This window comes from Podarcis bocagei (assembly GCF_964188305.1).
Source record: "Podarcis bocagei genome assembly, chromosome: 3".
Classification (NCBI taxonomy): Eukaryota; Metazoa; Chordata; class Lepidosauria; order Squamata; family Lacertidae; genus Podarcis; species Podarcis bocagei.
The window spans coordinates 44,749,701-44,765,874 of record NC_138127.1 but is presented as its reverse complement, the minus strand read 5'-3'; the positions used below and the strand labels follow the sequence as shown (position 1 = coordinate 44,765,874).

The 16,174-nt window shown below is 44.1% G+C and overlaps 1 protein-coding gene across 2 annotated transcripts in view; it reads left to right on the top strand.

The window, feature by feature from the left end:
• The first annotated feature begins 291 nt into the window (after positions 1 to 291).
• ARHGAP18 (Rho GTPase activating protein 18) overlaps positions 292 to 16,174 on the top strand; it is a 69,998-nt gene continuing 54,115 nt past the window's right edge. For both annotated transcript variants that reach the window (XM_081187691.1, XM_081187690.1), the window contains exon 1: positions 292 to 773. In XM_081187691.1, the coding sequence (XP_081043817.1) occupies positions 730 to 773 (44 nt within the window). In that variant the 5' untranslated portion in view covers positions 292 to 729. The remainder of the gene's footprint in view (positions 774 to 16,174) is intronic.

Genomic DNA, 16,174 nt, shown 5'->3' with positions numbered 1-16,174 from the left:
CCCTTTATATTTTTTGGGGCCCCCAAGAGTGGGGCCCTAAGCTATAGCTTGTTTAGCTTATATGTAAATCCGGCACTTCGACCCCTAGGAGTTTGCTCCTATGCCAGGAAGCACCACCTGTTGAATTTCCGCCCGCCACACTGGTGACAGGCGCACTCCGCCAGAAACAGTGGCGCGCTTTGCGATAGGTTGCTTGAAATCACTCCAGGGAGGTGATTAAATGACAGCTGGCGCGACCCGCAATCTCTTCCTATCGCTGCTCGGCGCGCGCTTAAGCTCTGGGGCGTCGAGAGGGGTCGGTAGTGGCAGCGGCGGGGTGGGAACGCGACTCCTTGGTAGCAGCAGCAGGAAGAGGACGAAGAGGAGGGAAGAAGCCACAGCTCGCCCAAGAGGCAGCCTGTTGCCCACATAGCTGTGCGCCTGCCTGCTCCTCCCTCTGCCCGTCGCCTCCCGTGAACAGCAAGCAGCAGCAGCAGCATAGGCAGGAGCGAGGGCGACAGACGGCGCCCACCCTCATGCCGAGCAGGCGGAAGCCTCAGCTGAGGAAAGTCGCCCCAGGGACACGAGCAGCAGCGCGCACAAAGAAGGCAAGGGAAGAAGTGGCCCCGGCGAGTCTGGAGACATCCTTCCCTCAGGAAAGCGCAGCCGGAGACCACCACCACCACCCGGCCCTCCCGCCCTTTCCTGCTCGTCTCGGACTCAGTCTCTGAGAAGGTGGACCTCGCCAAGATGGTTACTGTGGTGACCAAGCTGGTGCACTACCTGCACCTCAGGTAAGGCGGCCGGCGCCTGCTCGCGCGCGCGCTCCACGCCGGCTCCTCCAACCAGAAGCCTCGCAGCCTCGGAGGCGGGAGACTCTCCGCGGTTCCCTCTCGCGCGCGCCCATTTGGAGCGCTCCGTTGACTGGGCGCACGCACCGCGCTCCAGCAATTTCACACACGAAGAGCTTTCAGGCTCTTCACACACAAGCCTGTTTAACTCCTCTTTTACAAAAATCCACAAATATAGTTATTACACTTTCTCTATACACTCACCAACCCCATCGCCCCAAGTCACATTCTTTCTCTCAGGCATTGGGCACCTTGAAAGCCCATTCTTTCCCTCAAAGAATTCTGGGCACTGTAGTTTACCCCTCTCAGATTCACTATGCCCAGTAACCCTTAACAAATGGCTGAATTCTTTGAAGTAAATATTTGTGCTTCTCGTGTTTAGTGTGTACTCAATCTCAGTATATTGTTTCTTTAACACTTAAATGCATAATAATAATTTATACTAATTTAAGGATGATAAAAGGGACGCGGGTGGCGCTGTGGGTAAAACCTCAGCGCCTAGGACTTGCCGATCGCATGGTCGGCGGTTCGAATCCCCGCGGCGGGGTGAGCTCCCGTCGTTCGGTCCCAGCGCCTGCCAACCTAGCAGTTTGAAAGCACCCCCGGGTGCAAGTAGATAAATAGGGACCACTTACTAGCGGGAAGGTAAACGGCGTTTCCGTGTGCTGCGCTGGCTCGCCAGATGCAGCTTGTCACGCTGGCCACGTGACCCGGAAGTGTCTGCAGACAGCGCTGGCTCCCGGCCTCTAGAGTGAGATGAGCGCACAACCCTAGAGTCTTGCAAGACAGGCCCGTACGGGCAGGGGTACCTTTACCTTTACCTTTAAGGATGATAATAATAATTTATTATTTACCGGTATACCCTGCCCATCTGGCTAGGTTTCCCCAGTCACTCTGGGTGGCTCGTAACAGGATATTAATAATAAAAAGAGATAAAATATCCAGCATTAAAAACTTCCCTAAACAGGGCTGCCTTCAAATGCCTTCTAAAAGTCAGAGAGTTGTTTATTTCCTTGACATCTAAATGCACCCCCCCCCGCCTAGCAATTCACCCAACACACTTGCAACACACCCACCCTCCTCATTGGGGAATGGGGGTCAGGACTGCCAGCCCTTGGAAAGGGACAGAGAAAACACAAAGCAAAAGCAAGCTGAGAGTGCCTGTGGGGTTGGGTAGCTGAAAAGATATAGGATAGGGACCCCTTTTCCTGTGCAAGAAATTTCTGGATTAGATTCAAACCACTTCTTGCATATTCACACAAACCGCTCCTTGGAGAAAACATACAGATACCAAACTATACACTCTTAGTCAGCTGCAGCAGATCCTCTGGGGATCAGTAGGTTTTCAAATGCCTTGTCAGTTGGTAAGTCCGTTCTAGGATGACTGCTGCCCTTAAATGGGAGAACTGATATTTTGTATTGATTTTGTTTTATAAATATAACTTGTAATGAGGAAGAGTGCAATAACGTTATTAGTGGAAGTTACAATATGTTTATATAACACAATTTATATGTTTTTATATAAATATAATTGTTGCAGGTGGTCCTAGTGTAGAACCATTAAATGAGGATATCTTCACATAGACTCATGGGAGTGAGGTAGATTCTACACTAGCAAACTATCTTGGCACATATTTTATTTATGATTTTAAACTTTTTTCATTCTGATTTCTAGAAAATGTTTTCAGTGTAATCCTCCCTCCACTCTGTTCATTTTGATGTTTCAAGCCTGTTTGCTTTTCTCTTAATCAAATAAGAATAATAATACTTGGGGGTACGTTAGTGGAAATTGATTTTCCTGGAATACAAACGATCATTATATGCATATCCTTAGAGAGGACCCATTTCAGCCTTTAAGCATTGATATTTGCACAACTGTTTGTTAATGCATGAAGTGGTAGCTCTGATTTCTTTACAAGTAAATTCTTACAAGGCAGTGGTTAACATAGCGTGCATTCTGTAAGCAAAAAATGTGTTTCTGAGTGACAATGGAACTCTGTTATCTCTCCAACTGTACATATGCATATGTTCCCAACTGCATATGATAGACAGCAAGGTAGATTGATTCTGGGCTACTCATATTCTTATCCCTCACTTACTCTGATTATGGTTTAAGTCAGTAAAATAGAAACTCAGCAGTACCTGAAGTTTTTTCTGTGCCTTGTGCAAATCAGGCTTGTTTTCTGATAGTGTGCTTTGGAGGAAAATTTTGCAGTATGCTTATCAACTGTTAAAAAATGTGTTCTTCAAACTTGAATAGTGATGAGAGTACCTTGAATATTGCTGGAATCTAAAGACCATAACTAGCAGGATTATTTTTTTACATATACAGTCTCCACTGTCTCTGAGGCAGTATGCCTCTGTGTATCAGTTGCTGGGAGTCACAGTTGGGAAGGGTGCTTTTGCACTCAGATTCTGCATGGGGTTTTCCAATTGGCATCAGATTGGCCAATGTAAGAACAGAATGCTAGACTAGATGGACCAGCATAGCTCTTATGTTCTCACTGGAAGACTCCCTTACCATGTTCTAAACTGCTCTGGAAAGTCTCCTTAGGTTCAAACATAACTTGCGATGTAACATGGGTAGCTACTGTTGGAGAAACTAAAGTTTAAAACCCTACTGAACATTCAGAATCAGTTGTTTGGATACTTGCTTTTCTGTATTCCAAATTTCTTTATGATTTGGAAGTGTCCTAGCAAATAATAGATACCTCAGTGAGTCAGGCTGTGAGGGCCAGGTGTCTTTCCATGTTTGCTAAGCTAGAAGCACTTGAATTATCACTTTTAAAAAAGGATTATTCTTGAACTGTAGTATGCATGGTATGTTTGCTGTAAATACCGGTATATGCTTTAAAAATCCTTCCTCTCCCATATTTTGCTAAATGCATAGATTTGCAAAAGACTGCATCTCATTTTACATTTGTTAAAAGGATTATCTTATACATTTTAAACTTACTTTAATGACATGGCTATATGTTGAATCATTTGCAATGAAGAAATAAGGATGGAGAAATTTTGCCTGGAGCATATGGCTGCTACATATGGAATGCAGGAGGAACTTCTCTGTGCTGAGATAGTTTTGCTTGGGTTCATATTATATGCATAATATTGAGAATGTGTAAAAAATACTGATTGATAAATGCATGAGTCATTAATCACTCTCAGTTAATTAATTAGACAAGCTTTGGCTATCCTGGCATCATCAAAGACACTCGATTGATTACACTCAGAATGTAAGGACTTTGTAAGCTGAGTCTTGAACACAGTTACTGAACTGAATCAGCCACACTTCAAAAAGGGAAAAAGCCGGCAGGGAATTCGGGTCCAGACACTGATATACCTAAATGGGGAAGACAAGTCTGATTTAATTAAACATTATGGTGGAGGTGGCCTGTGCAAATGTATTATGTTACTGTGGATTAACTTTTTTTGTGAGGCTAAAATTTATCCCTTGCCCAGATTTTATGCAGTGCAATGCCTATTTACTGTTATGCATCTGTGCTTGTTGACTTTAATTATTTATCCTCTTCTATTTACTGTTGTTATGACCTACAGTTAAGCAATAAATTACTACGATGGTGCTTGCTTATCTGAAATCATTATGAGCTGACCTGGTAGTTAGAGAATCAGCAGTACTGATGGGAAATAAAAAAACAAGAGTAGAACACAGTATTTATGTTTTTAATGCTTATTCGGCATAGAACTGGAAGGCATAATGTTTTTCCAAGGCTGAGTAGACTAATGCAGCAACGTTTAACAAACTTCAGACACTGATAGAATAGTTAAATACAGAGGCAAATAATGGATGGGTGACAAGAAGGCAATCAATGCAACTAACAGGTAGCAAGTATGTTCTTGCTACTCATTAGAGATCATGGTAAGCATTTGGATATGCAAGGGAAATGGAAGAATACTTGAATTTTGCATTTCTAACATGATAAAACTTTCCTTTTGAATTGTGAGAGCAGTTGATCAGCATGATGATGCTGATGGTGATGATGATGATGATGATGTCATAGTCAGCTGAAAGAAGCCCAGTCTTGTGAGAGGAGGAAGATCACCATATGTGTGTGAACATAATGTTGCATGCCATCCCAATCTCAGAGTGGTGTGAGATTCCATGAGTTCCAGTAGTTTTACCTAGGGTTTGTGTTTCCTTTTGGAAATGAGGCACAACAGAGATTGTGGTGTCTTTATGATATATGGTGTGTGTGTGTGTACACACACACACACAGACACACAACCTGAGCTTATAATGGAGGCGTTCACAGTATTAATACCCCAAGAGGGTCTTGCTTCTCCCATAGCTGCAGCCTTGAATTCAAACAGGAATCAAACATTGTGCTCAGCCTGCTGCTTCATTTCATATAACTCCTCACTGTACCCTCTCTACTCTCTCTACATTATCAAAAATACATTATTCAACTAAATTATAATCAGAGTAGACCGAATGTGTTTTAGAATAGGACATCCAGTTCAAATTTCTTCTCTGCTTCATCTTTAGGGACTGTTGCCCTTGACTCCATTTTAGTTCTGTCCTTGATCATCTCCTTTCATTAGGTTAACTAGTTAATTAGTAAAAACAACAACGAAGAGCCTTGTGGTGCATTAAAGGCTAATGCATTTATTAAGGCACAAGCTTTCATGCGTCTGATGAAGTGAACAGTAGTCTGTCAAAGGCGTCTGCCATATTTTTTTTTATAATATATTTATTTAACTTAAATTCATCATTAATACACATATACAAGCATACAAACATACATTTCATACAATCCTTAAAAATGTTCAAACATACTTACACTCAATCCCACAAATAGTTCCTTTCCCCATCACCATCCACCAACCCTTCACCCCACCTTTGTGTTTGAATTCCAATCTACTCAATTACAATTTCTTTCCACTTCTATTACTTTCTTTCACACACCTTTACCCTAATTTCATACTTCTTTTTCTATTACACATTGTTTTCCATCTTATTTGATATTTCAGTATTTGAAACGGAAGTTGTTTATTCTAATAGGAGTTCTGATTTTTCGATATGATTTTGCAAGTATCTTTTAAACACCTTCCAGTCCCTATCTATCTTTTCTTTTGAAATCCTTCCAATTTCTTCCATTGTTTTGGATATATTGTAATACTCCAATAATTTGGCAAGCCACTCTGTTTTTGTCGGTATTATACCACTTTTCCAGTTTTTCGCAATCAATAGCCTTGCTGCTACTGTTGCGTATAAATATAAGGTCTTATCTTCTTCCTTTAGGCTTCCTGGTATTATTCCCAATAGAAAACCTTCTGGTGTTTTCCTAAATGAGTATCTAAACATTTTTTTCATTTCATTATATATTATTTCCCAAAATTGTTTGATGTTTAAACAATTCCACCATATATGTATCATAGTACCTTTTCCCGTGTTGCATCGCCAGCAGATATCGCTACAGTTTTTATTCATTTTTGCTATTCTTTCAGGTGTTAAATACAAAGGCGTCTGCCATAATGAATGTATTAGTCTCCAGACTGACACAGTACTCTTTGTTGGTTTTTCTGCAGCAGACTAACATTTTACTAGGCTGCCTTACTAGGCTACCTTACTAGGAATAGTAGAAAACTATGGGTTATCAAAGATTTTAGGTTATCAAACATTCAGCTTGAAAGGTTTTTGAGGGCTGAGCCTGATTTCTCCTAATTTGTCTCCTAATGTGTCTCTTCTCAATTCCCTTCTAGAAACTGTGGCGACTCTGGGTGGCCCAGAAACAACTTTACTTAGTTGCAGCAAATTAAACTGATTCATTTGTGCACTGATTAACTAACATACTAGATTTGGGCTGCTATAGTTTCTGAAATAGGTGTGCTAATACACTGCTTTAATTTAAAAAAAAAAAGTATTTATATTCTGATTTGCGTTAAGCATTCTTGTTCTTGTTAACAAATTAATTATGTAGCTTCCACGATTCCACTACTAATATTGCTATGCAAATTGGGTGTAAGTCAAAATATAAAAATAGTACACCAAAAGTATTTCCTTCTATTTTTAGGACGCTTCCCTGTTGATAAAAACGCTGTACACAATTAAAATATGTTTATATATAATTAAATAAATTCACAGTCAATGTGAAATAATACTTTAGAACAACGAACAAAGGAGACAGAAATGGGTAGAACAGGCTCAAATGACTAATATGAGAAACACTGAACAAACAAAGCAAGACAAAGAATGGGCAGACCAATAAAAAACAAGACAGTATTCATAAGCAAAGCGGTCACTGATGTTACAAAAGATACTTGTATAGCACATTACATAAAGACGGTGTCAATAATAGCAGAGGGGTGGATTTTGAAGGCTGCAATCCTCTACACACAAATATGTGAATATGGCTCATTGAAGTCAATGGGAAGCAGACTTGTGCAGCACTGGACTGCGATCTATAACTAAATCCACTTACCAGGAAGTAAATGTTACTGAATTCAGTATTTCTTATTACCCCTGTTGGTTGACATTATTATGTTGTGTTGTTTATTTTGTTTATTGTGTTAATAGTCGCATGGCTGTTAGCCACCCTGAAAGTGTATTAGTGAAGGGTTGGACACTCCCCCCCCCCCAGCTCTCTTATTACACTGATTCTGAGATAAACTGGAGAGTGGTGAACCACATGTACTTATTCTCTCGTAGGGTATCCTGGGTGCATGGAGCCCATATGAGCCTCCATTCTAAGTGGGAGAGGAGTTAAAGGCTCTTTTGAATGAACATCTGCACTGAATGATATTTTAAAAACTATTTAATTGTTACTTGTATTTTCCATTTGTAACTCTCATAAAACATACTATGTAACATATTTTTCCATGGATAAGACGCCCCCATGTATAAGATGCCCCTTATTTTTGGGTACTCCAAATTAAGAAAACACCCCTCAGCACTACCTGTGTATAAGACGAGCCCCAATTTTAAACCTTTTTTTTGGGGGGGGGGAAAGCCCAAGTCTTATACATGGTAAAATATGGTATATCACAGACCAAATAACACCCACTGGGGGCATAATCCACTTTTGGGCGCCATTGATTTAATTAAATAATGGATTATTAAGTATATTCCCCCCCCCCACTGACTAGCTCAGGGCTGAACCACTCAAGGGAGCTAATAAAGTTAGAAATTTAAAATATTTCTTTCTCTTCCACACACAGCACACCAATTAAAAAGCTTACAAATGAGTGGCAAATAAAATATTTTTAAAATAATTGGAGAACCTGCAAAATGAAACTTCAGTGATAAAATTAAGGACACACTTACATTTCTCTTATTAAAAGCAAAGGGCTGTTTTGTTCTAGTTTGAATGGTTCTACTTATTTTTATAATTGCAGCTATTTTATTGTTTTGTATATTATGTTATTGCAACCTGCCCTGGGAACTTGTGGTGAAGGATGGCCAAGTGCTTATCTTTGGATTGTCCAAGTATGCATTTATTTAAAAAAAAAATGAAAATTCCTGAACTTTATGACACACATGATGATTTTTTAAAGGATGCCAGATAGATAGATGTAACTTGGTTTCTTATCTATTGAGTATGTAGAGCAAATATTACAAATGATTATAACACAAATGATGAATCACTGCTTAGCAACCAGAGTAAACATCCCCCTCCCCTTTCTGACCACATTTAATTGTTGGTTTGACTAACAGAGCAGACCATTATGCTCTGGTTATCAAATCTGTCCTACCATTGTTGGAAAAGAATTAGGTTTTAGATCACAGGACATCTTGTCTACATTAACATTTCTTTCATTTGCATCCAAATTCAAGAGATGTTTACTATGGTAATAGCAAATTCACTAAAATTTAGATAACACAAAACTCACCAGAATCAGAAAAAACTCTCATATTCAAATTTAAAGGAGGTCTGTGGACTTCAGATAAGTGTTCAAACAGTGTTAAATCTTGATTAGATATATGGTGTCTAAACTAAACAAAAAAAATTACAAATATATTTATAATCTCTTCAAAACAGATCAGACTATACAGCACAGAAAAGACTGCCTTTCCCTGTGTGGCTTATGAAAACAAATTGAAATTTACATGTTTGCAATATGTGCATATATATAACGCTCATTTTCTAAAATAGTAAGCACTTCCCTTTTAAATAAATAAAGATTCATAATTAATACTGACTGTATCAATAGTTTACAAGTAATATTTGTAATCCCCTAGCCATTCTGATTTGGAATTCCACAGGCACTCCAGACTGCCTCACAAAGCAAGGCATGGCTTGATCAGCAGAAAAGAGCTCTGTGATATATCCCAAACAAGCATGCTCATTTGTTGTAGCATGAGATTTCATATGCATGGGCATTCTTCACAAGAGACACAAGAGGGCACTAGCTCAAGCAGAAAGCCCAATTCAACCCTTGGTATCTCTTGATAGGACCTATCTGAAATCCTCTAGAGCCACTTCCATCCAGTGGACAATACTGTATAAAGCTAGATGGAACAAGGTGACATCCACACCATACATTTAAAACACATGGCTCTCCCCCAAATAATCCGGGGAGCTGTAGTTTACTCCCACAGAGCTACTATTCCCAGCACTCTTACAAAATGTTCTGGCTAATATGACTGGTGTTTCTGTTGAAGCGCTGGCTAATTTGTGGAACATGAGAATGGCTCAGGCCATTGACACAATAATCCCTTGTGTCCTCTCCCACTTTGTATATCCCGCTTGGTACCTTTGTGTACACCAGAGCTCAGGGCAACGAAACAAGCTGAGAAACAGCTTCAACGCAAGTGGAGGAAAGCTACAGACTAATACAATTGAACACAATTGAATACAATTGGTCGCTATCAAGCCTACTCAGTGGCAGTGAAAGTGACAACCAATGCATACTTTGCTTCCTCCATTGCATCTTCATGGTGCCCTCTGGCAGAGCTTTTCCAGGTAGCATGGGGCCTTTTACAGAGTGGGCTGAAGGAGGTGGTAGAACCAACGGTGGCTTGCTGTGGCTCATTTGCAAAGCGTTTTGGGGATAAAATTGCTTGTATCTGCCAGGATCTTGACTGCTGTTATAGCAGATGAATCTCTAGAGGTGTCCAGAACACTGTCTGGTTCTGTTATGTGGGATGAGTTTAAATTTCTAAGGCTCAAGGATATGGACAAGGTGCTTGGTTCAGTCTGGGTCCCATGACTTGTGCCCATGTCTCTTGCCAATCATAGTTGAGAAAAACTAGCGGGGAGGGGACAGCCAGCTGCAAGAGGGCTTGGACTCTGTCTGCTGAAAGGAAACAGTGATAAGTATGGCCATTCCTTAAGAAACCCTACCTGGATTTGGTCAATAATTTGGTCAGTACAGTGGTACCTCTGGGTATGAACTTAATTCGTTCTGGAGGTCCGTTCTCAACACGAAACCGTTCTTAACCTGAGGTGCGCTTTTGCTAATGGGGCCTCCCGCTGCGTGCATACCTCCGGCATGTTATTTCCACTTGCACCCTGGGGCAAAGTTCGCAACCAGGAGCGCCTACTTCTGGCTTAGCAGAGCTCATAACCCGAAGCATTCGCAAGGAGGATGGTTCGTAACCAGAGTTATTACTGTAATGCTAATCTCCCCTTCTTGGGCAAGGTTCTTGAGTAAGTAGTTGCATGCCAGATACAGGCTATCTTGGATTAAACTGATTTTCTAGATCCATTTTCATTGGGGTTTAGGCTCGGTTTTGTTTTGGAAACTTTTTTGGTTGCCTTTTCTGATGACCTTTGATGGGAGAGAGACAGAGGAATGCAGGCCCTCCGGCTTGGCCCCAGGACTGTGGGCGTCTGGGGCTGCACACACTGCGTGCAGGCACTGACGTTTGTTTGTTTGTTTGTGTATTGTAAGTTGCTTGGTGTTGCCTTAGTAGCCCCCCCAATAAATTTAATAAATAATAATAATATCCTGCCTTGCAAAAATGACCATTGCCATTACTCTCTGAATGCTTGCTGGAATAGGAACATCTTTCCTTGTTCCTCCTGAACAGATTAGCGGAATTTTGGTTTGGGCTTTGAGAGAGACGGAGTTGCAAAGAGAGAGAAAACCCTGCCCATTTCTCCTTTAAAAATTAGGCTGCCTCAGAAATCAAATTAAGTCATGAGTCATGTAAAATACAGCAGGTGGTCAAAATGCCCACCTACCATCTGCCAGTATTAAGGTGCAGGTGATACAGGACGAGAACTTCATTACTCTCTGAAATGGTTTGCTAACTGATACTCCAAGTCTTCTCTCATTTGAATTTAACAAACTCCTGAAAGTGCTTTTGCGTTGCAGCAGCATTATATTTCAGCCAGCAGATGGCAAGCAACCAATTCAGTGCAACTGCAAACTCTTTCCACCTGGAAACATCTGAAAAGTATTCTAAAATTAGTTCTAGTAATTTGTTCCTCATTACATTTCTGGCTGGAATACAGGAATGGATATTTTTCAAAAGCTCTAGGATTTCTGAGTTATGATTATACGTTGTGAGTTTATCATACACGGTTGGAGGGTGGATGGCAGTTAATGGATTGAGGTTGAATCCCAACAAGTCAGAAGAACTGAGGGATAGGGAGTGAGCAGGGGTGGGATGGGGGGGCTCCCTGGTACTGAATGGGATAACTGTGCCCCTAAAGCACCAGGTGCACAGCCTTGGGGTCATTTAGGACTCACAGCTGTCCATGGAGGCACAGGTCAATTCTAGTGTCCAGTTTGTCTGTCTACCAGCTCCATTTGGTATGCCGGCAGAGACCCTACCTGCCTATGCACTGTCTCGCCAGAGTGGCACATGCTCTGGTTATCTCCTGCTTGGACTACTGCAATGTGCTCTACATGGGACTACCTTTGAAGGTGACCCAGAAACTACAATTAATCCAGAATGCAGCTGCCAGATTGGTGATTGGCAATGGCAGCCAGGACCATATAACACCGGTCCTAAAACTCATTGGCTCCCTGTACATTTCCAAGCACAATTCAAAGTGTTGGTGTTGACCTTTAAAGCCCTTAACGGATTCAGCCCTGTATACTTGAAGGAGTGTCTCTGTACCTATTGTTCAGCCTAGACCCTGAGGTCTACAACCGAGGGCCTTCTGGCAGTTCCCTCATTGCGAATAGCAGGCAGTAGTGGGAAAGGTGGTAGCAACAGACAGTCCAGCTCTGAAAAGTGAAGTGCCAGGTGAAGAATCCATTGCAGCAGCGCCATCTTAATTTCTCAGAATGCCTCTGAACTGAATGTTGTGGCCAAAAAGCATTCTGAGAAAGTTATTATGGTTGTGGTTGCAGCTGCCTCATCAGATGTTTCCTGCTGGTATGTAAAATCACTTACCTGTACTTGTTTTTGGTTTTAAATTAAAAGGGAGGCTGGCATCAGCATCAACAAGGCCTTTGGGGCCTCTGTGCCAGAGCCCAGCATTTGCTCCACCATGTGGGGTGCTGGTGGTGGAGCTGTGCTTCTGCCTCTCATTGTCACAGAGAAAGTGTTGTAGACATTGTGCTTCACTCATGATGAGCAGATTGTAGGGGCTCCGTGTCTACAGAATGAGAGCTGGCAGAGTGCTAGGCAAATACAGGCTTGGCCCTACCTTTAGGCAAGATGAAGCATACCATTAATGGGGGACAAATTGCCCATTGTCTAATTTACTATAGATATGAGTGAAAATTTTGAGAATACCAACTTTCAGCTTGACAAAGAGGCATGCGGTGTGTGTGAGTGAGAGAGAAATTGGACACGCCTAAAATGGTTGCTGTCTGTACACTGTACAACTCTAGGCTTGTTGTTGTTGTTTTGCGACATTTCATTGCAAATGGTTAGATATCATATGGATCCATAGCACATGCCAAACTCAGAAAATTCATGCAGGGTCCACCCCCTACACTTGATTTGGAAAGTGACTTAAATGACAGTGTTTAGAATTCTAGTCCACAGAGAGAGGGCTATTTCCCTCGTTGTTTAACAGGTTCCAGTTTGAAACTATAGGGGCAGAAACAAATGAGAACAAAGGATTGTAAGAAGAGTATTGGGTGTAGTGACCAATTTGGCAGAAGTGAATGGGTGTACTGTAGTAATAAAGAGAAATATAGATCAGCTCTAGTGGCAAAAATATAACAAGGAGTATAGCATAGAAAATATAAAGCGTTGATGCACTTAGAAGATGAATTCAAGGAGGATGAACTGATTTCAAGAGCATCCTCATAGAGCAGGACCAAATGCACTTGAAAAAGAGCTTTTCTTTCTTTATGGGGTGCTCTGTCAGACAAGGCGGACCTGCAAACCATCAGACACATTGAATTTATAAAAGAAAAAAGGGGCAGCGTGGCATATAAAACAGTTCAAAAAAGCTATTTGTAAGCCTGTGATGTAAAGCAGCCTGTGGTCTCATTTGCATGTAATACTGAGTCAAACTATAGCTTGATGAGCAAGTGCATGCAATGATAAAATCATGGCTGCTTTGCTTCTCTCCCCACCCCTCCTGTAGTTGCCATGCTACTGAGAGCTAAGCCACAGTATGGCATAGCAGTATGTCTGAACCCAAGTTTTTGATTTATCTCTATTAAGTAGTGGGTTGACATAGCAGCCGGCACAGCGATTTCTTCAAGTAGCTCTTTATTAAGACAAGCTGGAATAGAACTGACTGCGAACAGCTCAGCCGGCCTGTATTTATAGGCAGCCGGCTGTCAACATTGTAACCACAACAGCTCAGAGTTCCCGCCTAAACTAACTGCCGCGGACCTGAGTGAAAACTATCTACAGACCTGAGTGAAAACTATATACAGTATCCCCCTGTTGGCCCAGGGTGAAACTACACTACATAACACCCCTCCCCACCGAGATAAGGCGTTAGTTACAATCGTAATGGTTTCCTTATATACAGCACTACGCGTAATGGTTCAATTAGGCACAAAAGCATATCGGTTACATTTCCCATACTTAGACCAACAGTGATACCTGTCCAACAACGTAGTCCTTTAAATGAGTTGGGCGCTTGGAAACTCTGCCAGACCGCCGGGGACTGGTAGCCAAGTCCGGAGGGCCACACAGTTCTCGCTGAGGTTGTGGTGCGACCCTAGGTGGCGTTGGAACCAACTCCCCTCGATCCGCTGCTGTGGGTGGAGCCTCCGCAAGTGGAGTGGTCTGAGTCTGTTCTGAGACGGCTTGGTTCGGCTCCACGCTGGCAGTTTGCGAGGGAGGTGTAGGTGGGGCCTCGCCATCTGTACGTGTCTCTTCTGGAGCCGCAAGCGCAGTTGGGGGCACCTCGGTAGTGTCCAAGTCGCCAACCCTGCGCCTAAGCTGGTCTATGTGCCGTCGCCACAAACGTCCGTCTTCGAGTGCCACCTGGTACGAGCGAGGTCCAGTGACTCCCACTACTGTGGCTGGCACCCAAGGGATGTCCCCCACATAGTTCCGGGCAAAGACCTGGTTTCCTGGGACAAATGACCGTGGTGCGTTGGCACAGCCTGGGGGTTCAGCCACGGCAAAGTCTGGGTGTAGCCGGTCGAGCGGTGACCTGAGGCGGCGGCCCATAAGCAGTTCAGCAGGACTCCTCCCTGTGGCCGCATGAGGAGTGATGTGTTGCACGAACAAGTATTCGGCGACCCGCTCATGCCAGTCTCCCCGGTCCAGGCGCGCCAGTGCCTCTTTTGTCGAGCGCACCATTCTTTCCGCTTGCCCGTTGCTGGATGGATGAAAAGGTGCCGTTAGGGCATGGCGGATGCCCAGTCCCAAAAGATACCAACGTGCAGAGCCTCCAGGACGCGCTGATGGAGTCCCTGGGGAATCACGACGCGGTCTCCCCACAGCAGACAGCCGCGATGAGCTGAGAGTTCATGTTGTCTGGTTGCGAAGGGCTGGAACTCCGATGCAAAAGGCCCTTGTGGCCACCCCCTCCACACCCAGTTGAGCACCCGGCTGATGGTGCGATCCTGGGCAGACGCGGAGGCCACAGTGGCAGCCGATACAGGCGCTGCCGGAAGATCCTCAATCAGAAGGAGCGATGAAGCTGGAGCCGGGTCTTCCACAAATGCTGGAAGAGGGCAACGGCTGAGGGCGTCGGCATGGCCCATCGATTTCCCGGGGCGATGGATGAGCCGGTAGTGGTAGGCAGCCAGGAAAACAGTCCATCACAGCATGCGTGGTGAGAGGACCGGTGGAGTTGGACGATCACCGGCGAGGAGGCCCAGGAGTGGCTTGTGGTCAGTGATGAGGTCAAAAGTCCTGCCATAGAGGTATTCATGGAACCTCTTCACTCCAGCCACAAGTGCCAATGCCTCCTTGTCGAGCTGGCTGTAATTCCGTTCCGCCGGAGATAGTGTCCTGGAAAAGTAGGCGAGCGGTGCTTCTCTTCCATCTGGAAAACGGTGACTAAGGACAGCACCGATGCCAAAAGGTGAGGCGTCGCAGGCAAGGACCAGCGGTCTGGATTCACTGTACTGTACCAGCACACTGTCTGAAGAAAGGAGAGCCTTGACCGCGTTGAAGGCCGCCGTCTCTCGATGACCCCAGGCCCAAGGCGTCTTAGTGCTAAGGAGTCGGTGAAGAGGCTCAGCCACTGTGGCTTTGTGGGGCAGGAACACGTTATAAAAGTTCAGCAGCCCCAGGAATGCCTGCAACTCCGTTTTGTCCTTTGGGGTGGGGGCCTGCTGGATAGCGCGGATCTTGGATGTGGTTGGATGAAGGCCGGAGGCATCGATAAGATAGCCCAGGAACTCTACCTGTGGAACGGCAATCAGGCACTTCTCCCTCTTTACCTTGAGCCCGGCCTCCTGGAACCTGGACAGCACGGCACGGAGGCGCTCGAACAGCTGCTGGTGTGAGTCTGCAGACACCAAGACGTCATCAAAATATGGTACCACGCCCGGAAGCCCTTGCAGGAGACGCTCCATAAGGCTTTGGAAGATGCCAGGAGCCACACTCACCCCGAACTGCAACCGGCGGCAACGGAATGCCCCCCGGTGGGTGACGATCGTCTGGGCTTCAGCAGTGGCATCATCGACTGGCAGTTGTTGATAGGCTTGGGCAAGGTCCAGCTTAGCGAAGACCTTACCCTCACCCAGGGAATGCAGCAGGTGTTGGACAACAGGAACCGGATAAGCATGCTGCTGAAGTGCCTTGTTGATTGTGCACTTGTAGTCAGCGCAGATTCTCACCGACCCATCTGGCTTGACAGGCGTGACGATGGGGGTTTCCCACTTTGCGTGGTCAACGGGCTCCAAAACTCCTTGGGCGATCAGTTTGTCCAATTGTTCGTCCACCTTAGCCTTGAGAGCAAAGGGAACCCGGCGTGGCTTAAGCTTGATGGGGGCGACTTGTGGATCAAGGCTAAAGGAGATGGGCGTACCAGTATATTGTCCCAAGGTGCCGTCAA